Source organism: Amphiura filiformis, chromosome 6, assembly GCF_039555335.1.
Source record: "Amphiura filiformis chromosome 6, Afil_fr2py, whole genome shotgun sequence".
NCBI classification, from domain to species: domain Eukaryota; kingdom Metazoa; phylum Echinodermata; class Ophiuroidea; order Amphilepidida; family Amphiuridae; genus Amphiura; species Amphiura filiformis.
Genome location: NC_092633.1, coordinates 26962251 through 26989723, shown reverse-complemented (window position 1 = coordinate 26989723; position 27473 = coordinate 26962251). Strand labels below are relative to the sequence as shown.

Sequence of the window (27473 nt, the reverse complement as noted above, 5' to 3'; positions counted from 1 at the left end):
TGGACAGGCAGAATCACCAATATGGGAAACTTTAGACATTGTTTTGTATCGTATCTTTAAAAGCAATTTAAAAGTACATAAAAGTATACATTTTCAGAACAGAAATGATTTTAACTAGTAACACGGCAGATTTCTGCAGTGTAAATATTTCCCTAGTTATTGATTGAACATTGTTTTGTGACTTTTGATCATGGTGCTGAATATATTACATCATTTCTAATAGAGTGTCATATTGTCCTCAGCCAGCATAACACGTAGGTTGGATGTTTTTGTTAAGCAACTGGACTATAAGAGTGACGTTAATAAATTATATATTTAAAGCCTTGTTTTCCGTCAGTCATTTATTTTCGTAAAATACAAATTGTAGTTTGTGATGTGCACAGGGACTAATTTATATTTTAAAAACACGGATCCAGATCAAGAAACCAAAATAAATGATACTGGTTCAATGTCCTCTCTGACGGTTACGGACATTTTTGTAAATTTTATTCATCAATACGTCATTCCAATGGCTCAAAGATAGTAATGAATTCGAATAAGTTGCTTCCTCCTTAGAGGGAAACATTCTTGCGATTTTATGGCAATGTAATTATTATGTGTCCTTGGAAAAGGGTGTAATTTGAATGCCCCGTTTCAATATTTTCATAGCGCTTTTTAAACCTTTCATTCCGTGAATTTTAAATCGTGCCAAAAGATCGTGCAGCAAAAGTTTTGTTGAAAGTCATTTCCAAGTACAAAAATATTTTGTGGTGAATGTTTTAGGTCAAGAGCATTTTTCTGTAAGGACTATCAATCAGTTGTTCTTCAAGTCTACAGCGGACTCGACGAGGTCCTAGTCTTTACAGTTTGGGACAATATTGTGTCTATTCATTGGGACTTGATTTGACACCCAAGTATGAAAACATAAATGCATACGGTGTTTCCCCTTCAGACAAAAAGAAAATTAGGTATATTTATGATATAAAACAAACATAATAAAGTATTTCAATTCCAGCATTTAACTTGCTGCTGTCTGTACAACTGAACAATTCTTGTTTCATGACACGTCTAGCCTCGATATTTAAATTGAACTGAATATTTTCTGGTCCGTTGGTGTCTTAAAGTTATTATACATGTATTAACTTTGTACACTTTACTTCCATTGTTGTCACTAAATGTTATCTACATCGTGTAGTAGCTAGTTCTGATCTACACGCCTTTATCAGTGAGGTACAGCAGATCAAGGAGCCTAAAGAAATTCAATTATCCGTAAAAACCAAACCAAATTTACTCAAACAAATACACTCAATTAAGTAGGTGCCCTTGTCGGTTGGCATTTAACCATCAACTATATCAACTAGACGGTGCAAGAATGTTCAAGGGCATTAAGTTTGAAGGTTAAATCCGGACGATCTAATTATGTTACATACAACAAGACACGGCTAAATCGTATTAACAAAAATGAGGCCAAGTAAAATATGGCCTTGAAAATGTAGGAATTTAGAATCCTACTTTATAGGGACATTGTTTTGTATTGTATCTTTAATAGTAACTTAAAAGTGCATAAAAGTATACATTTTCAGAACAGAAATGAATTTAACTAGCACGGCAGATTTCTGTAAAAATTTGATTTTTTGTTTTCAATTTTGACCAAAATTTTGGATATTTTAAGGTATGTTTTTAAAACGAAGAACAATTTTTACAAATTTTAGAAAACTATTACTATTTGTGTGTTTTTAGAAGACAAAATACAATTTTCGTCAATTTGGATATTTAGGTAACTTGTTAAAAAAAATTAGCATGGAAAATCAAATTTGACGCTTTTCTCAAAAAATGTCATAAAAATGTACACTTTTATGTATGTATCACCATTACTTTCTTTTAAAGCTGCAATACAAAACAAAGCCTTAAATTTGCTACTTTGTGTGATCCTGCGTGCCACCTTTAGAATGCACATCAATAAATACAAAAAGTCAGTGTTTCAAACGAGGAAAAGTGCAATACGACTTAATGTAAGTACATTAGAAAAGGCTTAAAACCCAACTATTGGGCTCTGATTCATATTTAATCCACAAATAGATTGTCTGTGAAAAATGAACAGGATCCGACTTTTTATGACGATTTGGCTAAACTTTAAAATGTATTGCATTTCAGAAATACTGAGCTATTTGTGAGGTGGCGTAAGCTATATATGCTATAGGATGATCTAGTCGGCATTTTTCTGGAAAAAGTCACTGGACTCCGTATTTTTTCTCTACACTGGATGTCTTTATCTGGCCTTCAACTTGCAGAAAGTGTAAGTTTGGAAGAACTGAGTCGCTCTGGAACCAAGAAAATAACGTTTTCCCGGACCCTGTTTGTACAGAAAGTCAAAGGCTATTTACTGGTGTGCACCCTTAAAGCATAATATGAAAACCGTGGTTATAAATCACAAACACCCATGTTTACTATGGAAAATGATTGAGCTACAATAGAGAAAACGTCAGAGTAAACATCACCTGTTTCATATGCTGGCAATTAGGCCAAGAATTTCATAATCACAAGTGATCGTTTGACTCAGGGTATAAAGGATTAACATCATAAATTAAAGTGAGTTTGTAGAGAAATTATTTCAAAACTTTTAAGGCTTCTAGGACTTCCAGATTACAGTTTAAACGTACTTGACATTACTCATTTAATATCCTCTTGCCATGTTGTTATCAGCACTTCCCTGATCCAAGTTTGTTAAAGACACTTTTGTTATACTGGTTTATCAGTAAGCCCAATTGATAGCGCATTTGTTCAAAAGGAAAAAAAATCCCAAATTTGACGCTCATTCAGCACAGCAGATGGTGGCATAAAATGGTACAGTGATCATATGATATCAGTCTGTCTTGATTTGATGGATTGAACAAGGCAGGAAATCTATCAATGCAACCCTCAAGTTTATGAATAACCGGTTCTTTCATTGGATAGATGGTCGTCTTATGTAAAGACCCGGCGGGTAAGTGACCCTGCCTTCAGTAGGGGAAAACATCATCTTTACCCGGATTTCTTTTATACATCATAGTCCTAGAGGCCATAAAACGTGGCGAGTAATAATGATGTTTGTAGCTAGTGACGCTTGAACGTATTTCATTTAAAGGAAATCGTAATAGACAGTCTCTCTGAATGTTTTGTATGTAAAGAGCGTAGCGTGCTATATACTTTGTAGTGTAAATATTTTCACTAGTTATTGATTGAACATTATTTTGTGACTTTTGATCGTGGTTCTGAATTGTAATTGTCCTAAGTCAGCAAATATATATGACAGTCTAAAAGAGTGACGTTAATCAATTATACATTGAAAGCCTTGCTTTCCGTAGAATAAATGTTAAAAAGATACGGATTCGGAGCAAAAGGCTCATATCTAGATCAGCAAACCAAATCAGTAAAATTAGTTCAATGTCTCTCTGACGATTAAAGACATTTCTTTAGTGGGTACTACACCCTCGATAATGTGTGTCTATTTTGCATTTTTCTCAAAAAATAATAGCACAGTGGTAACAAAAGTTACGTATATTATAGGGGCAAGGAATCCAATTACTACACTGGAATGTCAGTGACCCAAGACAAGCGGTTTGTTATTTATGATAAGAAAAATGGTACCGCTAGAATGTACCTCATTTTCTATACTGAACCGCTTGTCGTAAGTCACTGAAATTTCAGTGTAGTGTCTGGATTCCTTGCCCCAATAATATACATAACTTTGGTTACCAGTTTGTTATTATTTTTGAAAAATGCAAAAAATAGTCACGAATTTACCACAGGGTGTAGTACCCCTTAACTTTCTATAATTTTACTCATCAATCCAATGACTCACAGATAACAAAGAATACGGATAGTTACTTCTTACTTGAGAACAAGAGGATCATTCTTACGATATTAGGACTATGAAAATTACTAGGTATCCTTGGAGAAGTATGAAGTATATAAGCCAGACAGCAGTATGTATTCTTATTCGAATTGTTACAAGATTATACTGCAAAATTGAGAGTTCCTCGACCTGCCTTCCACCTTTTTGGCCTGCCAAAATGTCTTACTCTCACCGTGTTAACCTCCCCAGCAGGGGCGGGTTGCAAACCACAGTTACCTTTCCACTAAAATTAAAACTAAACTGGTCAATTGAAAGACCTTAGTGTCATTCACCCCATTGACCGATGACATTTACTGTTTTGATGACAAAACGGTAACCTCGTTTGACTTTTCTTCAGTAGTTATTGTTGCCTCTGAGATGGTGTCCTTATATTCGAAGTGTTCAGATTATGATGTGCTGAGAGTCTTACATTAAAGTGATCAACCAGTTGATTTCGTCATAAAACTATATAAATTCCATTATAGTCTTTTTTTTCATCCTGCGGAGAAAAGCTGCAGTCATTTTCCAAGTATAATTCTTTGAGGTAGATGTTGTGAACCAAGCAATCTATGTTATTAAAATCCATTGTCTATTTGTGGTGAAATTTTTGCTTCAAATTTGGCACCACGAAGCCTGTCAATATTAACCAAGCCAGAAGCCATCTATATTTGTAAAATAAGGGAAGCCATGACACCACAATAAAGTCCATCATCACTTCAGACTAGTAAAACAGAATTGGCATGAAGATTACAAAATATCGTCATGATTTACAGGTAGGGATCAAAGTGCGGCACGATGCAATCAGGGTTTCCGAATTGGCGGCAACATAAAATAGTCTGCTTCATGAAATTGCTTTTAAGGCATTTTCTTTTTTTCTTGTTGTCTGCTGTTGTCTACAGCAAAACCAATTACATGAAATAGAGTACACATGGACACGGTTTATGGAACGACGGTTAATTAAACTTTACGTCAGCTTATTATATTAGATTTATTAGGTTGAACGTCGGGGTGAATGTCATTTCCAAGTAAACAAATATACGAAGAATGTAGTTTTTGAAATAATGGACTTTGTTTGTGATCATTTCGCTTTTATATTGTTTACTTTTATTATAGTATGATTGTGATTATGCATATTATTCCGTTGTTTCAGTGATTTTGTCATTAATGGATTATAAAATTATAATCATTTTGTCATTAATGGATTATAAAATTATAATAAGTAATTTAAAGATATTTTCCAAGACTAAAATTTTGATTAAATAATTAGAAAGTTAAAAAACAATAAATAGCTGAAAACATTGAAACACAAAAATACGTGATACTTGTCATATGTGTTAAGAAGGTTTGAGGGCATTCTCATACACTTCCAGATTTTACGAAAATAATTAAATAATTCATAATCTCTTCACCTTGTAAAACGTAGATTTGTCTGCAGTGTGATCTAGTTTCTTTATGTAAATATACTGAAGAGTTTTTTACATAATCCTGAATTAGCGCTTTGTGACATTTCAGTTTTCATTGCCATATATAAATATTACATCACCACAATTTTTTCAGACGATTTGCGAATGTCCAGTGTGTACTATTGCGAACAGTTATTGTATTACAGATTAAGGGCCAATTCGAAGAGATCAACCAGCAATTATAACGGTGTTATCGCCAAAGTGTGACGTCATACAGAGTTCTGTGAAATAATCGTTTGCAAACAGATGTATTGATATACATTAAAACATATCTACTCCCAATTTCAGAAAAATACAGCACTCATTTTTTTAGATTAAAAAAATATTATCCTCTTTCCAAATAAGTTCCAAACGCCTTTTAACGACACATATTTTTTTTAAATTGATCTGCAGGTTGAAGTGGAAAGAGAGTTAGAAAAGGGAACAAACTGCATCAAATAAGGATTTGTTTTTGCAAAACAAAATGTGTATCGAATGGTACGGTATACTAACCTATACGGACGAATCAGCGCAATCAAATAAAACATCTTCGAATTTCCCTGTGGAATGTCTAGTCATTAATCCAGAATTACTATGTGTACATCATATCATTCTTTTCAGGCATTTCTTATACATTTATATATGAGTTTTGATTTGTCTAATATTTTAGATATTTTCTGCACCATTCTCTTGTCAAACGTCTGGCATTTGTCGATTATTCAACAATAGTTCGATGTCTAAAGCTTTTGCATTAATGACAAATATAAGAAAATATGATTACTTTATTTTTTTGTCTTATCTAGTATAGTCGTCATTATGTTATTTTCAAAAGTGTGTTTTTAAAATTCGCTTGGGAATGACTTGAGTACGGGTTTCTTTCACGAGAATCATCTTGGAGTAGCTGATACGTTTACTGCGATCGTGTACTTTGTATGTAACTTAAAATTGAAGTCTGCTTTTTGTAAAAAAAATACGGAAGTATGAATTTGATATGTTTCTCTCAATTTCATTCCTTCTTTAGTTTCTTAATCATCCATATCATTCTTACCTAATTTACACTTCTCTAAGTTATTTTTCTTCTTTTTTCCCTGTTTTTTGAACTCAATATTTTCAAAAGATGTCTTGTCATAAAAACAGGTATATCAGAAATATTGCGCGGAGTATATTGGATACATTAGAATGCCTGCAGTACGTAATGAGATATGTTACTGTTAAGTAAAGCAATATTGGCTTTATTTTCTTTGAACTTTAATGGCATATAATAAAACAATCTTGGAGCTGTTCATTTGGTAATGTTGTCAAATGAAACGACCTTTTGAACGAAACTTGGTTTTGTTGCAGATAGGATGTCCTGTTGTATATTGACCGTTACATACGATTACTAGTTTTTTTTTTTGGTCGTAAGACATGTAAGACTGGCATACTATGTTGTCACTTAGTTTTGTCGACCCAAGTCTGATATAGGCTACTTTGTGTTGGCATAACGTCATCGATCACGAAATGCGACAACTGTTTTCAACGAAACGGCTCAAAAAAGGTAACATTTGATGCCCAGCGCGGCGCGTACCTCGCTTCAGGCTTAATTTCGTTGTTTTGCTTTCTGAAAGTTTATGTTTATTTATACGTATAATAAAGGAAATGTTTAAATATCGAACAATTGATAGAGATAAAAATCGTCCACCTGTCTCACGTCATTTAATAATTTTTACAAGGCAATTATGCAAAAAGCTCTTTGTTACGCATTTTGAAGCAATTATAATACAGTATTCGTGACATTTGGGTATCATGCGTAATCTAATTGACATTTAGATTAACTATGTCATAGTCGAATTTTGATAAATAAAAATATGTGTTTAATCATGATGAACGCATTCCGTTGAACTTAAAATTATACTGATGTTTATTAAAATTAAAGTATTCAATATTGAATGGTCATAAAAAGTTTATATAATTAGTGACAGTAAAAGTTTAGTACACCTATGCCTATGTTATTGAATGCAACTTATCTTGGCTTGATTATATTGGCTCACTTTTATGTATGTTTATATCTTTCAGATTTTCCAATTTTGCGATGGCGCCCTCACGTTATGACGTCATAGCGACAATATTACTTATTTTGGTATCACTGTATAGTAGAGACGCTGGCGAAGTTACGTAATAAATCGGTTTAACTACTATAGCAATAGGTTCAAACAATCTGAATATATCAAGCTGTACTACACGCAGGTTACAAGCATCACCTGTGTGTGTCTGCAATCATAGATTGAATACGATACATGATGCAGTCATGTCTACAGTAGAATTCACGACCTTTGCAGGATATAATCCCCATTAAAAGCTATTAAACCAAGATAACACTCATTGAAAACAGCTCAACCGATTAAATCAGATCTTCTCTGGTTAACTCCACACTACATATGTTTCTGTTTTACCTGTGCAATGAGCAATGAGCTGGTATTATACTTTCAGTTGGGTGAACGATTATAAAGCAAACGCAAGGTAACAATACTGTGTGAACTTTTGTTTACGAAATGAGACAATAGTCTGCTTATTGTTAACCAGCATTCTTGAAAATGAGAAGCATAATGGATGCACACTTAACACGGTTTGGAAATAATTTCTTCATATTTTTTGGTGTTATCTGTCGTTTACATATCCTTCCTAAAACACAAAAGTGCGAATGTTTCCAAACACCTAAATTAGCTAAAAAATTAGGACATGTTACAAAACTATATTTTCTAGAATTTCAGAGAATACTTTAAATATTAGCCGGTTATTTTTCACACAGTGACGTTAACTAGGCAATGTCCTATTACCTATAACATACACTAAAACACCAAAGTTCGAATATTTCCAAACACCTAAATCATTAGCTAAAAATTTAGCACATGTTACAAAACTATATTTTCTAGAATTTCAGAGAATACTTCAAATATTGGCCGGTTATTTTTCACACAGTGACGTTAACTAGGCAATTGCCTATACTTCTAACATACACTATTTGTAGAGGTCACGCGCACATGAGCACTGTGTATTGTGTATAGGAAAACGGACAATAACTGCAGTATGACCGGTCTTTTCAAAGATACTAATCTTACAGGTGCGAGTGATCAGCATGATATGGTTCAATGCAGACGTACCACATGAACGTAGTAGTGCAGCGCGATATAATAAAAACTTGTTTTGACCTATTGCTCTGGTAGTTACTCCGATTATTACGTAACTTCGCCAGCATATTTGCTGCCGGATTAACTACCATGGCAGTAGGGAAAACTATGTTTGAATGTATCGCGCTGCACTACAGGTAGGTTGTACTCATCACCTGTGTATGTCTGCAATCATAGATTGAATACAATACCGGTCCTTTCAAATATACTAATCTTACAGGTGTGAGTGATCAGCTTGATATGGTTCAATGCAGAGGTACCGCGTGAACGTGCTAGTGAAGTGCGATATATTCAAAAATTAGTTTACCCTATTGCTATGGTGGTTAATCCGATTATTACATCACTTCGACGGCGAATAGCTATATATTTGTACCAAATATAACACAAGAAAATCCGGAGTGGCTGTAGCAACCCCCTTGGTAGTAGCATATAACAAAGTGTTACAATCGTCAATCAAATTCATGTGTTACGTTACAGAATATAATATGCTATATTGACCTGCATTATCATTACTTATCCTATATATGGAATATAAAGACTGCACAAAAAGTAACGCAGCTATTATAAATACGCCTGTAGCGTTTGAACTAATAATTGTGTTCACAATATTTCAACATAGAAAGGATGATTTATTTACGCGCATTTTGATACCCCATTAGTCCAATCTCGTTCAATAATAACAACACAGCAGTGTTTTTAAAGAAGAATACCCGAATTTAAAAGTTACAGCTATTTGTATTGATTTGAAGTCAGCGCGAAGATAATGGCGGGTTTTACGTGCCACATGCTTGTGTAATAACCATTGATGGCTGTAAACTGCAACTTTTAAATTTGGGTATATTTCTTCAAAAGCTCTGCTGTGTTGTCAATATTGAACGGCATTGGACAAATGGGGTATCAAAATGCGTGTAAATAAATCATCCTTCTCACTATGCTGAAATATTGTGAAAACAATTCATAGTTCTGAATCTATAGGCGTATTTATAACAGCTGGGTTTCTTTTTGTGCAGACTTTATAATTCTACTGTTGAATTAATAGATGTTAATTTTATACCCCTAGAAAGAAACAGTAGACTGTTCAAAAATTCAAATTATTCAATACGAGCCCATTCGCCCTACGTATGCTATTTGGAAGCAACGTAACAAGGTTTACAACAATTGATTACACGTAACTAATAGATAACACTCTTTTAAAAATGTGACCGTACAGCACGAATGAGCCGTAATTTCCCTAAACTGTAGTCTGAGTTACAGTGTAAAATGTGTACAAAGGTCGTATTCATCGGTAACTTAAGCTGGCGCGACATCTATCTCATTTTTATAGTCAAACACCAATCAATAATCCTATTGTTGAAGTGGATAATAAACTTCTACATTAGATGGCTATAGAAATTTTAATAGCTCTGGTTTTTGTTTGCTTTGGCTAAATCCTGTTCAAGTGGTGGGTTACCAGGCATTGTATTTTGTATAGGTATGTATAACCAACAATTAACAATGAGAGAACTTTCTTAAACCTCGTTGACTTGGGGATGATTTGAAATGACCGCCAATTATGGCTGTTTGATATTTATTACCAGCAATGTGGAAAAAGTGACACATGTAGAAACGAAAAAGCTATAATTTTGTTGAAGGAGCAAATTTAAAAAAACCATAACCCAGCTTCTGGATATCGTTTGAAGTCAAATGATATACCATTTTAAAGCTTATGATGTATATTTTCTAAACACGAAATAAAACCAAATTGACCGGGGAGGAATTTACGGCTCATTCTTCGTGAACGGTCACAAATGTCCTTGGATAATGATCTATTCCAATTTCCATAACACATTTATTGTCTATTTAGCATTTGAAAACTCTATACGCATTATTTTTCATTCCTTAAAGTATCTAAAAAGGAAACAATAAATTGAAGTGCACTGTTAATTTCAAAATTAATCCTCAGGTTATAATGAGCAATTTATGACGTTGCAGGTAATAAATTATGACGTAAAACACGCTTACATGTCCTTTGATCAATGATTATTTCCTTAGCAGATTTGTTGCCTATTTAATATTTTAAAATTTGTACACGCATTGTTTTTATATCTCTGGAAAGTATCTAAAAAGAAAACAATAAATTAAAGTGCATATTAATTTCAAAATTACTCCTCAGGTAATAATGAGCAATTTATGACGTTGCAGCCACTAAAGTATGACGTATATCATTATCTTTTCAATTGTTGCCCGACTCCAGAGAACAAAATCATATTAACATAATTATGTGACCTGCTACCACGAAATGAGTGTAAAGTAGCAAGTTTGTAGTTTCGTGACGTCCTGGCTAATGCGTTAGTGTTCTTTGTTTCACACGCACACCTGTTTAAGTTATAAACTACGCAAAAAAAGTTTCTTTATGGTTAGGAAATTTACCCACTTTTAAAATCTAGCGACCAATTTTGTACGGTTGCTAAATAATCGCATGCGGACGATTGTCCTGCGCATTTTGACACCTCAATCACTACCCTACGACACTCCTGAGAAAAGATATGAATGTTTAAGTAACACGAGGTTGAAAATTGCAAAGAGCCTATTCAATGGTTTTAGAGCTGATTCACTGATCCAAGACCGTTTCATTATTCCCGCCTTTTCAATTTTAATTTAAAGCATTTTAATTGATGCATGTTGGATAATCCTTTGCTTATTGTGCAGATGAATGATCAAAGACAAAGGTGAGTGGGTACTAAGACATTTACATTTTGAGAGATGGATTTGGAAAAGGGATTCAAAACAGGTCATGATTACAGCTGCATTCCTGGAAGCAGAAGGAAGTGAGACACTTGAGTGGCCCTCCAGAGACCCTGATCTTAACCACTTGGTGAACCTTTGGGATCAGCACAAGAGACGAGTCAACAAGAAGATAAAGGCAGATACAACTCTGGTGGGATTGTGTCGCATCGTTATCAACGAGTGGAACGGGGTTGAGCAAGGTAACATTCGACGCCTCATTAGGAGCATGAAACGCCGCGTGCTGGAAGGGAAGCCAACGGTGGACACACAAAGTATTGAAAGACTGGTAAAGAAAGAGATTAATCTCAAGTGAAGTTGGAACCGGCAGTATGATGCCTGAAATGTGCTCAGCAATTAAACAAAAAATGTTATCTGCATGTTTGTTGTTTTTTGTGTTCTTTTATGCTGAAAACTTGAATAGGCCTTTCTGCAATTTTCATTTTTCGACCTCGTGTTACTTAAACATTCATATCTTTTCTCAGGAGTGACGTAGAGTAGTGATTGAGGTGTTAAAATGCGCAGGACAATCGTCCGCATGCGATTATTTAGCAAACGTACAAAATTAGTCGCTAGATTTTAACAGTGGGTAAATTTCCTAACCATAAAGAAACTTTTTTTGCGTAGTGTAGTTTGTCTGTATGCCCTTTGTGTACAGTGTGTAGACGTACAATGGTCATTCACGAAGGACATACTACTGGCATGTTACAGGTGCGCGGCATACAAAGAACATCAACTCAGCAGCCAAGACGTCTCAACACTTCCAACTTGCGACTTAATGCTCATTTCATGGTAGCAGGTCACATATTCCCATCTTCAAGTTATACGAAACGCTGACGTTTATCACAATAATATAAATCAATAAAATTGATTTATTGAATATGATGAAAAAATCGAACATTTGTCTCGCTACCATATGATAGCAAATTAGCTTGTTTTGAACAAAATGACATAAAACCCTCTTATTTCACAAAGAATAGTATCTTTACAAAAAAGCTTTAAAATGCAATTACTTACCACTTTCAAAGTTATTTTAAAGACGTTTTAAGTCAAAAATGGCAATCTCTTAATTCCAAAATAAGTGGTTTTATAATGCGCTCGTGGAATCAGATGAACTTGCATGTGTACTGTAATTAGCTTCTGGCAATACCCATGTGAAATGGAGCAATTCAAATACAGCTTCTCCTCAACGTCACTTGTTGCAGGTTTATATGGGTTTAACAGCTGCTTTTTCTCACACATTACAATTTAATTGGATTCAATACAATTTATCTTACATTTTCGACATTAAGTAGCACAAACAAGGTTGGTAGGTTATTATTTGCAGTAGACAAAAATCACTTACATGTATTCACCAAAATAAAGTTTATTTTGATAGAGTAATTGAAGACCTGAGCGCAAGAAGACCGTAAGTCCACTTGGCCCCTCAACATATATACACTAAATTTACGTATAATTTCTTAGGGTTTTATAATGATTTGATACATGTTCCAGGGTGAAAACATCATGAAAGGTTGTGAAAGATTTGTTTTGGCCCTTGAACATGTATAAAACATTACCAAACTATATGAAACTATACGCAACTTTAGTGTATACATATTGAGGGGCCAAGTGGACTTACGGTCTTCTTGCGCTTAGGTCTTCAATAATTGTAGGTCTGCATGTAATGGTATGTTACAAACTATTCTTAAGTATCAGTAAAAATATTCTTTACTTTATGTATTAACTGAAAAGATTCAGAATGTTTTATAAGTAATCATTTTTTTCCCAAACGATATTTCACCGTAGACAATTTTGTCAATCCAGTTTTAAGAGTTGGTTAGCATGACCATGCTTTTATATGGTTAACCAGATCGGATGTACTGTAGATTAAATCTGTGGATACTAAAATTACTTGTATAATGCCTTGTTCTCATTATATGTAATCACAGTATAAATCATTTTGTGTTTTCTTAGAGCAGGTGCGATTCCATAAGCGTTATAGATAATAAGGACATTTTATATATCAGGTAGGCGTAAGTTGATACATCATCAACTCCTGTTTCTTTTATTACATTTTATCGCGGTATAAGTAAATTTTAAAAAGAAGGAAACATTAAAAAATTGATGAATACATTGAACCAATATCCTTAAGTAAATTTTACAAAAGTAATGCCTACAAAGTGAATATATATTCAGACTAGGGATAGGAAAATAAAGGGTTCACAAAAAATAACTCCCCCCCTAAAATTACAAGACATTTCTTTGCATAACTTGACATAGAATTCGTTGTTTTGAAAAATCTAAAAACCTGTGAATAAAGGAATCATTTTCCTACCCTCCCAAAATAAAAAAAAAAAAAAATCTTTTTGTTTTGGCCAAAAATAATCACATTTTCCAAAATGATGCTTTCAGAAAAAGTTGCACTTTTCCACATCCTATACATTTAATGTACAAAAACATTCTCGATATCAATGTTTTGATTTATTTAATGGTGTTTTTGTTTTCTTTAATTTTTATGTGTACGATTACCCAGTCACCCATGCAATCATCTTGCAGTATAAAACAATGACTAATTAACACGTACTGGGTTTTTCTAGAAGATTTTATTGAGCCGGTGTTTCAAAATGGTAAAATCAATTTAGGAGTTACAAAACATTTCTTTGCATAACTTAACATTCATTTTGATGATTTGAAAAATTTAAAAACCTGTGATTAACGGCATCTTTTTGCTACCCTACCAAAGTTATCCCTTCTCAAAATCTTTTTTGTTTTGGTCAAAAATAATCACATTTTTCCAAAATGATGCCTTAAAAAAGTTGCGCTTTTCAGCATCCCATACATGTAATGTACAAAACTTTCTCGGTATCAATGTTACGATTGATTTAATTGGGTTTTTTTTTCTTCACCTTTTTGTCTCTGAACTCTTAGTCACCCATGAAACCATCACGTAGTGCAAAATAATGATTTGTTGAAGCTAATTTTGACATAAATGAGGATGTTGAAAAGTGCAACTTTTTCTGAAAGCATCATTTTTAGAAAACGTGATTATTTTTAGCAAAAACAAAAAGATTTTCAGACGAAAGAACGTTGGGCGGGTAGAAAACAATTCCTTTATTCACAGGTTTTAAATTTTTCAAATCCACGAAATATATGTCAAGTTATGCGAAAAAATGTTTTGTAATTTTAGGGGGGAGTTATTTTTTGTGAACCCTTTAGTTAGACCATGGTAACCAGGTTAGACCATCTATTATGGTATAAAGCAATTTTACAAATGTTCAACTAATTTTAACTAGCCTGAGAGAGTAAAATTTAACTAGCCTGAGGGACAAATTTTAAACTAGCCTGAGGGACTAAAATTTAACTAGCTTGAGGGACAAAAATATAACTAAACTGAGAGACTAAAATTTAACTAGCCTGAGGGACAAGATTTTAACTAGCCTGAGGGACAAAATTTTAACTAGCATGAGGGAATACAATTTAACTAGCATGAGTGACCAACATTTAACTAGCCAAAATAAGACGCCCTCTATTGATTTTAAATTTAACTAGGCAAATGCTAACTAGCCAAATAACAAATCCCGTTCAACCTCCTTATCCCTCAATTATTTTGTACACAGGATTTCCAAATAAAATGAGGGCACTAGTCACAGAGACAATTCATTCAGTTTCATTCGACAGCACAACATCAAATTTTTTAATGGCTTTAAACAAATTGTGAGCATTTTCTTTTTTAATGCCAGTTAAGAGTAGTTCACTGTTGTAAATTGTTTGAATCATGGCACCTGTGAATAGTAATGACCTCTGACTAATTTAAAAAATGGTTGTGGTTATTTAGAAGCGGCTTGATGAAGAATTTAAATATCACAGTTACACTTTTGTAGGTCTTGTGGTTCTTGAGTGATGCGAGTTCCAAGAGTGTCTTACGAAACAGCGATTTGCGCGGGAAAAAATAGCAAATTGCGCGGAATTGCGCGGAACTTTTTTTTCAGTGCAAATCATGTATCCCTGCCCATAGGAAAAAAAATGGCCAATTCCGCGGAATTGCGCGGAAGTTTGTATTCCGTTCCTATTTAAATCTTAGGTATAAAAAATTATTTGTCATTAATTCCCTAATCTTGACAATGATTTTTTTTATTTAGCTGAACGACCATGACTAATTCCTCCGACACGCCTTAAGAAGGACTCAATCAGTGGTGATCATTGTTAGTTATTGTTGTTTCAACAACTCTTCCGAGTATACCTTTGTACAGGAGCCGACTTACAGAGGAGTATATGGTCAATTCCAGCCAAAGCGGGCCAAAATTCTCTCTGGGGCCATTTTGAAAATGTTTTCCTTTTCAATTCTAGACTTATCAAATGAGACGATCATGTCTAGTGAATCATCAGGTGGAAGTGCCATCGGATTGAAAAATAACTTTTCTTGCTAGACCAAATAAAGTGTTAAATGCGCATATGCATGTTACCCACGAATTCAAGCATTTTTCACCTGTTGTACGCCATAAAATTTCACTTTCTTTAATATCTTTCAATATTTTATGTGTGACTCATATACACTAGAAATCGGTGAAGACTTTGAACGTAAAATAGAATTTTATTACATATATCTATACAGAAATATTTTGGTTATTACAAATTTTAAGAAAGAACCAGGTGTACAGTTAAGATTGTGTCAATTCTTCGAACTCTTTCCAAAGTGGCTGTCATTTAACATTACTGTATTATTTCGAAAGATTAGAATAAATGCTTCATATAAATATAAAGTTAGATTTTGTATCTCGTCGCAGGATGAGGATCTCGGATGGATTCGTGGGTAACAGCGTCTGGAAAATAGCAATTCCTATTAATGTTTTTAAATAAAAATAAAAATACTTTTCCGTATGTCAATAATTCAGGCTGCAATGGCACTAAAATGAATTTTAATCAAAATACAGACTACATGGAATATTTAGAATGGATCATTATGGCATTTTGGGTATAAAAATTTTGAGAATAATAAAGTTGCCAAATTCAAATAGACAGAGCAAACAGTTTTATATTATTATTTTAGTAAAATCATTCCATATTTTCATGCAGCAATATTCTATTAACTCGTGTTTGACAGTTCCTATGAACTAAAAAACTATCAATACATTGTTAACTATAATTTAAGTAGGGATTCGTGGGTAACCAAAATGTTCGTGGGTAACACATATTTGAAGGTATGTATTGGTAAGCGGCAAAATAGAAAATATTACAGAAGGTTGGAAACCACCATGCGGTTATTCCTCCATTGTGTTTCAATGATTCCCGTTTCTCTAACCAATTGCATTTACCAAAAAATGGTAATTTAGGATAATCAATCAAAACTTCATGATGCAGCTTCAGTATACCTTCAAGAGGACGCTATTAAACAGGACTGTTTTGGAACCTATTTCGCATGTTTTCAAAATGTTAATATGCATAAGAAACATATAATTTACCAGTAAATCCTTGGATTCGTGGGTAACGCCGAATTCGTGGGTAAAGCTATAAGTACTATAGTACCGTTTGGGGTTTGCGTTTCTTAGGTGTATAAACTGTAAGTACTGTCAAAATTATAGCATACCCATGGCTTGAATATGTGCTGATTTAAACTTAAAATAAACAATCTCCTTATTTTTCAAGGTTAGCATCTATTCGGGATTCGTGGGTAACAAAAGTTTAAACCGTCGTAGATTCTTTTTTAAAGCGGTGAACGTATTTTTACGATTTACAATTTTAAGCGCTTGTCAAACTAAATTCAGTGTCCAAAGTCATTAAATTTTAATTTAAGTTATGGCAATTATGTTTGCTGGACTCGTGGGTAACAGTTGATACGTGGGTAACGGCAAATTTGATTTTATGGAATTTTATGGGTAAAACGTATTTGCATAAAATAATCACTTGGACCTCAGAATTATAGAACGAAACTTCGTTTCATGATATAGTCATTTATGGCATATTCACTTAACATTTTTCAGAACGATCATTTTATTTTTGATACGCGGGTAACAAAATTATTAGCCAAATTGACTTAATGGCCTCTAGAGTCCACAAACTTTGGTGGAATTCAATCGTTTTACATATGATGAGAGATCATGCAAACGTCTTTCTAACGGTAATAATTTCATTTTGATTGAAGGACATTCAATGACATATATGGTGCTTTATCTTTGAATTCGTGGGTAACGCCAATTCATTTAAGCTATCATAACTTGTCCCTGGTATGACTTGCTAGTAAAGGCCTATATGCACAAAGAGAGCACATTGGACGTGACATGATATGCTCCATCAATAACGTGATTTCCTTTATTAATGACATTTTAAAGTGGAAACATAGAGAGAATTTTGTCCCGCTTTCGCTGGAATTGACCATATATGTAGCACATATGATTAATCCAAATTTAACCTCATTTATGCCAATTTTCATGTACTTTTTAATATTTACTTCAGGTCCACTTTTCGCATATTGTGGAAACATGTCGTCACCAGATTGACCAGATTTGCTGATTGGCGATGTGGGTTCATAATACTATGTTCGGTGCCCGAACTAAACCTCGGAACGCAGGATCTCCGAATGATGTTAAAGAAGTTTTCTTTTGTATTTGTATGCTTATAAAAATACGCGATCACGCAATATCATTATTGTTGGAAGTAATATCATGAATATTATCATAACATTCTCATGATTCGATACAATTATACATACTCAATCTGAATAACAAAACTAAAGAAAATGATATGAATATCCATTTCCGAAGCCAAAATGTAAGACCATTACGGAAAATTGAATTCAAGTGGGTTGTCGTAAGAGCGTCATAATTGAAATAACGTGGTATTACAACAAAGGCAACAAAGCAATCATACTAAAAAATTGGCACCATTAGGCAACCATATCACTTTGTGATAATATGATTACCCAAAAAAGATACCATTATGCAATTCGTTGAATAATTTAATACTTTTTTGTAATGTATCATCACATCGTTACAGATTAAGGGATTTTAATTCATTAAAATTATTTCATTAATATTAACTCATTCAGTAAAACACTATAGAGCTTATTTCAAAACATTGTAATGTCATTGTATAAAAAATAGTTAAAATGTGTGATCAAACCATTTGTGAAAATTAAAATTTACAAATTCGAACATAGGTTAGAATAGGCCTACTTTTAATATAAATCGTATAACTTATTCACAATCTTGGTGTAAAGTGGACTTAAAACACGATCTGGAAATAAGTTATAATCCATCATTGGCGGCGGAAGCAGTGGGCGGGGACACGCCCTCTCTCTCTCATTTTTATTTCCATTAAGGGACGCCCCGGCCCCTAAATATCCTAATAGAAAAAAAAAAAAAAGCAATAATTACCCTGTATATTATATTCCTTGTTCCGTGTTTTTGGACCGAAATAGGGTAAAATTGCAAAAGTTTGCGCACTGGTTCATCAATACCAAAAATGCCGCTTCATATCATTTTGGGCTGAAATAGTCTGAAATCTCAAACAGGCACAAAAATATGTTCGTCCCCTGAACTGTAATGCTTCCGCCGTCACTGTATCCGTTGTCACTATGATAACTATTATTAATGTCTTTAATATTTGCAAAAATGTTTTTTATATCTTGTATTTATATTTCATTAATATTTCTTCATAGGATATATTCTCAAAATACGTCAGAAAGACCTTTTAGGTATGTGACTGTGATTTAATACTAAATTTATAATTGGAATTATTCAATTCCTCAATTCCTTTACGATATCACATGAAGGACGCCGCAAGTCTTTCCAGTTATTTCCAGTCTTTCCAGACTTTTTTTCAGGAGCTCATTATTTCAAATTGTTACAAACTTCAATTATTTACATTAAATATTATACAGATATTTCAGATATTTCATTAAAGCCATCTATTAAAAAAATAATTCTATTGACACATATCTGAGTTGACATGATTAAAGGCATCTATGTGATAAAAATCAACCGTCTAATTAACCTTTGTTCCAAATAAAAATCGGAACATTGCGACAATATTTCTGTCGATGCCATGAGGTAAACAAGTTTTCTTTGTTATAATCAATTGTACATGTAAAATATATCATAAACATCTTTACACAATGTCATGTAAACAAAGATTGTTAAAGGCACCGTATTTTAGTTTGAACTTGATATTATTGTTCCATTTTGTGCATCGCAATAATCATCAATCAATATTTAGGAGTTCTTCTGTGGAACCTTAATGATGACCTGCAAAAACGGAGAGAGTGGGAGAGAGAAAAAGTTAATATAATAATAGTAAAGTTCGCCAATTTCGCTAGTGCACTAGACCTACCCCTAACCGTAACAATGACCCTAACCATTTCTCTATAAGTGTAAACCTGACCCTAAATTTCGGACAAGCAAAACTTTGTTTTCGAACCTTATGACCAGTGTTGTAGGTCTCGAGACCGGTCTCGAGACCAGCTAAGCCTGGTCTTGGTCTCGGTCTCGGTCTCGGACCTGCTGGTCTCGGTCCAGTAAAATAGCACCATTCAGGTCATTTGGCAGCCCTTAATTCTGCTCAGTTTTCATAAATTGAATCATTGAAGATTAACTAAAAATTTATCTCTAATTAGGCCAATGAAAGTCAATTTCTTGTTTCCCGTTACACAATTTTTCATGACTGTGTAACTGACCATTTCATTTTTCATTATTCATTATTTCATACCATTTCATTATTGCATATGTTACAGGTGTAAACCAATAATTAACTACCCATGTATACATGTGATAAATCACAGTTTGTAGTTTACAGATGCAGTTTACAACCACATGAAGGTGATTGTACAACTATTATCAAAAGTTTCACAATATTTTTTACGGAATTAGATCAGAGCAGATCAAAAAGTGCGGGACAGAGAAGTGAGTAGGTTATTAACCATATGCTATGCTCCTACTGCAAAGAAAATCCCTGAAAATCAACAGAAAGAGGTTTGTGATATATTTAAAACCACAATTTTTATTGGTATGTTAAAGTTGGTTAGAAATCAATGTTTTATTCAAAATAATGAAATATATGGCCAGCAATTGGTTTTGAGCGGAGTAGGGTAACGGGAAACAAGAAATCAACTTTCATTAGCCTTAGCTTTCTCATTTTTACCACAAGACCTACTCAATTATTTATAATTAGGCCCAAATATTAATTGTTCAAAATATCGTATAAACTCATTATAAACAAACTCTATCTCAATCTCCAAAATCCTAGATTATATTTACAGCTCCGTTAAAATCTATTTTAAGCAACACATCATATTTCTTTATATTTGCCTAAATAATCATATACCTGGTCCTAGGCCTACATCAATTTTCATTTTTATACAATAAGGTTTCAGAATTTGTTGTACATAATGATATTATAAAGTTGGCAAAACATTTATTTAATAACGTTTGGCAGAAAATATTTAACAAACAGCATTTTTATAGTCTTTTGATAATAGTTATTTCAAAATCACATTGTAAACCTGTTGAACAACTTTTTGGGAAAATGCTCTGCAACACGTTTGGCCTCAAAATTATATATGAATGATTTTTAAATGAATTTATTATACCGGTAAGTGAATTATCTTTGTAAAAGGAACATAAATTTGTGTTTTCCGAGGATCTTTTTTTTTTTCAAATTTCAAATTCCATTCATAGCGGATAACGTTAAATAAAACATGCAACATGATAATGATCAAAGGCGCATCATAAAATAACCAAAACCGTCAATAATGTCAAAGACCGGGTAACGCAGAGATGGGAAGAGGTCCCCCTGGCTTAAAATATCGGAGGGACACTTAAAGTGGAAGACCCACTTTTGGTTGAAGTTCCTTAGGGAATTAGTCAAGGTTAAAATTTATTCATGTAAATTCTGTTATGTCTGTCATCAAAGTAATAGGTGTAAGTCAGTTCTTCTGTGGCGAACTGGCCAAGCGGAGCTTCCTGGAAAGTGTTTAAAGGCCTAAAATTATTGACCAGGCCAACTTCTGACCAGGTTGGTGCAGATTAAATACCAACAGTTCCTAAATGTTTATACTAGGATTTGAGCAGGTAACCTTGTCCTTACATATCACAATATTCTTTTAGACTTGTCAGGACCTTGTGGAGTGCGACATTTTTTATTATCATGTATTATGTTTTGCCATAAAATGTTGAGCTTGTGTAACACTTTCTGAATAAAACCAGATTTGTTGTTAACTCTTTAAATGTCCAACATCGTTGGCCAGGCCAACTGCAGTAACTAAATACCAAATTAGTAAATATTTACACAATGATTTGGGCAGGTAACCCTGTCCTTTCATATGACAATGACATATGTTTTGTCATAAAATGTTGAGCTTTATGAATAAATCCAGATGTGCTGTTAACCCTTTAAACGTAAGAATACTCTCGTTACGATTGTGTTATAGTGCGATTCCTTTTCTTTATTACGAAACAATTTGAGGAATGATTTGGAGATCGATATTAATTAAAGGACCACGCGACATCAACAATTCATAAATGACTTACTGTTTTTGGTTCGATGTAAGAATTAAAAGCGTATTCGCCATTTTCACGTCCAATCCCTGACTGCTTGAATCCACCGAATGCAGACTGTTGTGGGAACACATCGTAAGTATTCACCCTGATATGGCAAGATGAATAAAGAAAATGGATCAAGTTCAAATAACAGGTATTATATTTATCAGATGAAACTGTCAAAGTTTGGAGATATAAAAACAGGGAAAATCTGTTTAACTGACCAGCAGGGAACCAAAGGATGGATCCAAAAGGATACAGCAGTGTCACACTAGCAATGGATAAAATTCAAAACAGGGAAAATATGACACAACATCCAATGGGGGAGTAACACAAAACATATAAACAAAGTTAAAAACCCGACGTTTCGAAAAGACAAAATTTTTCTTCAAGGAATAAAATGCTCTCAATATAGTGTATAGTGTGAGCTGTTTTGTGTTACTCCCCCATGGGATGTTGTGTCATATTTTCCCTGTTTTTAAAAATGTATGGAAAGTTTGTACAGTTTCTTTACTTGTCCTTCACTATAGGCATATGCCAATTTATTTAAACAATTTATAATTTATTTAAACCTTATACTGTCTTCCTCTTGTTGATTTTGTTCATTTGTTATATCAGTATAACTATATGAGTATATTTTACCTACCATACAGTGCCAGCACGAAGACCTTGTGACAAGTACATTGCTTTGTCAAGGTCTTTAGTCATAACTCCAGCAGCAAGCCCATATATGGAGTTGTTTCCTCTTTCGATCGCCTCATCTAGACCTTTGAATTTTAAGATCTGCTGAACTGGCCCAAAAATCTATCATTGAGGGAAAATATAAGAATACAAAATGATCATTAAAACGTAAACCAATTATAGGTTAATAAATACGTATCACTTGTTGGGAGTGAAATTGTACAAAATAATGCACGCGTACTGAGATGTTGATGCGTCTAATTCACTAGCCCCGAAGAGGAGAGTACATTCGACACATCAACATCTCAGTACAAGTTCATTATTTAATACAATTTCTCGAGAAACAAGTGATACACATTCATTAACCTATTTCATACACAAGAAAAAAATTCAAGCAAATATACAAGCAAATATAAATGCATCAACCCGCAAGAAAAAATGAACGCGTCCGAAAACATCGCGAGTAATACACAATCAATGTATGTTTTGGATTTTTCTTACGCTTGTTCTGATTGGTTCTCGCTATCTAAGAGTATATGATCAACTATATCTCGAAAACTTATTCTTACAATTTAAATTTGGAATCCTACGGTTTACCTAGTATATACTGCACAAACTATCGATAAGAACAAATAGTTCCATTCGATAATACTAACTGGTGCGTTTTCATGAAATAGGTCAACTAATTCTTTCCTGAAGTGCATTGACCTACCATCATGATCATAGCGCCATACATTAATAAACGTCACACATTTATAGGTTAATAAATGCGTATCACTGTCTTGTTGGGAGTGAAATTGTACAAAATAATGCACGGGTATTGAGATGTTGATGCGTCTAATCCACTAGCTCCGAAGGTGGAGTGCATTAGACGCATCAACATCTCAGAACAAGTGCATTATTTTGTACAATTTTTCGAGCAACAAGTGATACGCATTTATTAACCTATTTCATACACGAACAAAACCCATGATTTTTGTTATTTTTAGAACAAAATTGACAGTAAATATTTTGGAAAATGCAAACAAATATAAATGCATCAACCCAAAAGAAAAATGAACGCGTCCAAAAGCACTGCGCGGAGTGCGCGCCCGTGCATTATACACAATCAATGCATGTTTGGCATTTTTCTAACGTTTGCTCTGATAGGTTCTCGCTATCTAAGAGTGTATGAAGTGTAGTTATAGGTAAAATCATTAAAGAGGGCGTATGTTTGCTTTGCAAGCAAAGATTAACAGCGCCAAAATAAATGGCATTATCAAGTGCAAGTAGACCAAAAGCGAAAGGCATTTTAAGTATTACTGTACCTCTTCTCGTGCAAGTCTCATATTGTCCTGTACATCACTGAAGACTGTTGGTTGGATGAAGTAGCCGCGGTCATGAGCCTTGCCTCCACCGCAGTTCATCTTGGCTCCCTCTTGCCTTCCACTTTCAATCATTCCTAAGATCTTGGTGAATTGGTCCTTGTCTACCTGTTATTACATAATATTGAATAACCACATTAGTAAAAACAATGAGGGGTGTATAAGATCCAATTAAAGTACATAATTATATCATATCTCATTTAATGAAGTACTACCCTTTATCGAACCCTTTCTGCAAAGGCAGTCAATACAAATACTTCAACTGCTATAGATCTAGGGTTCAACCAACTCTAAATTCTACCAAATGATTGTTCTTTGGAACTCTTATACTTCTATCGCGTCCCGTGACGACAAATCAGTCCACTTTTATTTGCCATAGTTTCTTTGTCACATGTTCAGTGAGTCTATCCGTTTACTCAGCTAGCGAGGCAGTGATTTATAGTGCGCTACGCACAAGCACAACGCCTAGACGTTGATCCACAAGCCTTCATTTCATAAACCATTTAGAGGTTAATAACTGCGCATCGGTTATTTGGAGGCATTGTGAAAAATCTAAACATTTTGCCTTTGGAACCGAGGAATATCCCGAGGGCGTAGCCCCGAGGATATTCCGAGGTCCAAAGCAAAATGTTTAGATTTTTCACAATGCCTGACATATTACCGATGCAAAGTTATTAACCTCATTTCATAACCGTCACTTTAATCTCTTCTTCACCTTACAAAATAACACAAAATTTTGCTCAAAAGTTTAAAAATAGATGATTTTACATCTTCCTTTCCAAAAATCGATCAGGCTAAAACAGGACGACAAATATGTGTACAAAAGTGCGTATCACAATCTGTGCAAATATGGTAGCGCGCAATCCAAATACGGCAGCCAGCGCCCGCGAAGTTTGTTCGACGCAACACGCAAACGCCGGTCAATTGTGTGCGCCATTGAACAATTACGCATTTTGCGGTCAATTGTGAGATATTAATGACCTCGATTTGCGTTCGCGTTTTCACAAATAACTAAATGTAATTGGATCGCACGCATCGCGTTTATTAATGAGGTTATGAATAAACATTCATAACCTCATTAATAAACGCAATGTGTGCGATCCAATTACATTTAGTTATTTGTGAAAACGCGAACGCAAATCGAGGTCATTTATATCTCACAATTGACCGCAAAATGCGTAATTGTTCCAATGTCGCACACAATTGACCGGCGTTTGCGTGTTGTTGTGCGTCGAACAAACTGCTCGCGCGCTGGCTGCCGTATTTGGATTGCGCGCTACCATATTTGCACAGATTGTGTTACGCGCTTTTGTTATTGGTCGTCCTGTTTTAGCCTAATCGATTTTTTTTTTTTTTTATATAAAAATCATCTATTTTTATAAACTTTTAAGCAAACTTTTGTGTTATTTTGTAAGGTGAAGAGATTAAAGTGACGGTTATGAATGAGGTTAATAACTTTACATCGGTAATATGTCGGGTATTGTGAAAAATGTAAACATTTTGCTTTGGACCTCGTCAAATGCAAAATGTTTAGATTTTTCACAATGCCCTCCAAATAACCGATGCGCAGTTATTATAACCTCTAAACAATACATAGACTTGCAGCTTAGAAGCGCAAACCCTAGACATTTCACAATAGACCTTCGCAGCCAGGATCAGCTCCCCGAGTTTCGCACGGATTACAAAGAGAATTAGCAATAAGTTCCTTGTACAGGGTTATTTCAAGCTAGCTCAATTTTTGGAATATGAATAATAAGCAGATGATCTTCAACTTATTGATAGTAACAAAATCGGACTATCCACCTTTAACAGAACAAGGTCAATTACTGACATGCTGTCACAAAAAAAACCCAAAAGTGGAAAGGCGCATCACAATTTCAACATTACACTATATACCAACCTGGGGTCCTTGTTCAATCTTGGGATCAAATGGGTTCCCCACAGTACGTTTCTTGGCACGCTCTGTAGCAGCCTCCACAAACTTGTCATATATTGATTCTTCTACGAATGTACGAGAACCAGCAGTGCAGCACTGGCCCATGTTGAAGAACAGAGCAAAGTGACTGGTTTCTACTGCCTCTTCAACTGTAATTGTAAAACAAAATTATTATCTGCATTATTTTTTGACAAGCAGTCACAAAACACAACAAAGAGATTCCCTATAATCAACACTCTTTCCCTTCCACAAGATCAAAATTCAGATTTTAATTGGTACATTTGTCATTGTCACAGATGTGCTAAGATAACCTGCTAGTGGTTCAGCCGAAAGCCATGAATTTAAGACAAAATAAGGCATTTTCCATGAGTCTGTAATTTAAATTAGCTACATGTATTTGAATGGGGCTTCAACTTCGTCAATACCGCTGTTTTCTCCATTTTTTGCCAAATTTTTTATTTCAAAATACCAAATGACAATTTGAATGACTTATCCTTCACTTTTAAGCAATTTATAAACAATTTTATTTTTTTTATACTTGCGCTGGGATCACTGAATGGGTCTTAGTGAACAGGTCCGGACCTCCATGTCCGCTAATACTATTGTAATACGATCGTAAACTGGCCTCCCTGTTCACTAACACAAGCTCAGGCGTTCTTGGATTTAGAGCTCCCCTTACCTTTGTCCCTACATTTTCCTCCCTTTTCCTTGTTCTGGATCTCCCTCTTCACTAACACTAATGCAGACATACCTCGATCCTGACCTCCCTGGTCTCTCACATCAACGTAAGATTATCTTTGTTCTATGCCTCATTTCCAAGCTCCGGATCTCCCTATTTTATATCCCTAACGTAGACATTCTTTGCCCCGGACCCCCTATTCATTATTCACACTGACGCATATTTCCCTACTCAATCAAGGCCGCCATCTTTACTAACGCTAAATTTAGAATTCCTTGCTCCAAACCTCCAAATTACACTTACGTCACTGCAACAACTTTCTGTATTAACCCAAAAATACATTAACAAAATACTATTATTGAAATGTCGAAAAAAAGAAGTCGAAGAAAAGAAATGGTACACTATTTGGCAATCCTAATAGTTAATTATTGGAAATACGAATTCATTATTGTACTTCACCGGATATGAGAACTATAGCTAAAAGAGTATAGCTAAAAGAGTGTTAAAAAATTCGAGAGAAAGATAGCAAGAAAGATCATGATGGTTGACTGTGTATTTTACAGTGTACTTCGGTTATATAAATGCGCGTTTATAATGCGCACGTGACCACCTCCGCGCTGCCATAACACAGTAAGTCTCGAAGTGACCTTCTACATAGCGAGTGGTCTTTCTATAAATTTGAATGCAAGGGCGAAACAACATGAGACTGCTGTGCAGCAAAATTGTCTATTGTCTAACTTTGTGATTATATTGTAAACGTTTCCGTCGTTGAATTTTTTTTTCCGTCGTCAAATACTTTCAAAATGTTGTTTGCGATAACATATTACAAATTCGGAATTGCAAAATGTGTAATAATTTTGCAATTCAATTAATACTTAAACTTGATGATATTCATCTACAGAGTTCCTATGCCTTTCTGTATAGTGGTCAATGCATGAGGATTTGGTCAGCTTCCTGGTTTTGGTATGTCGTGCCCATGGGTCACGTGCGCATTTATAAAAGCGCATTTATAGATATAACCGAAATACACTGTTTTAAGGAGTCTAATTGTATATAGCATGTGATTTGTAATACCAA

General features: G+C 34.3%; 1 protein-coding gene across 1 annotated transcript in view; it reads right to left on the bottom strand.

The window, feature by feature from the left end:
* Window positions 1-17888: 17888 nt before the first annotated feature.
* Window positions 17889-27473, bottom strand: part of LOC140155201 (aldehyde dehydrogenase, mitochondrial-like) — a 35017-nt gene continuing 25432 nt past the window's right edge. The window contains exons 10-14 of the mRNA XM_072177942.1: window positions 25682-25866; window positions 23725-23889; window positions 22383-22540; window positions 21728-21842; window positions 17889-19447 (exon numbers count right to left, since the gene is read on the bottom strand). Coding sequence (XP_072034043.1) covers window positions 19415-19447; window positions 21728-21842; window positions 22383-22540; window positions 23725-23889; window positions 25682-25866 — 656 coding nt within the window. The 3' untranslated portion in view covers window positions 17889-19414. The remainder of the gene's footprint in view (window positions 19448-21727; window positions 21843-22382; window positions 22541-23724; window positions 23890-25681; window positions 25867-27473) is intronic.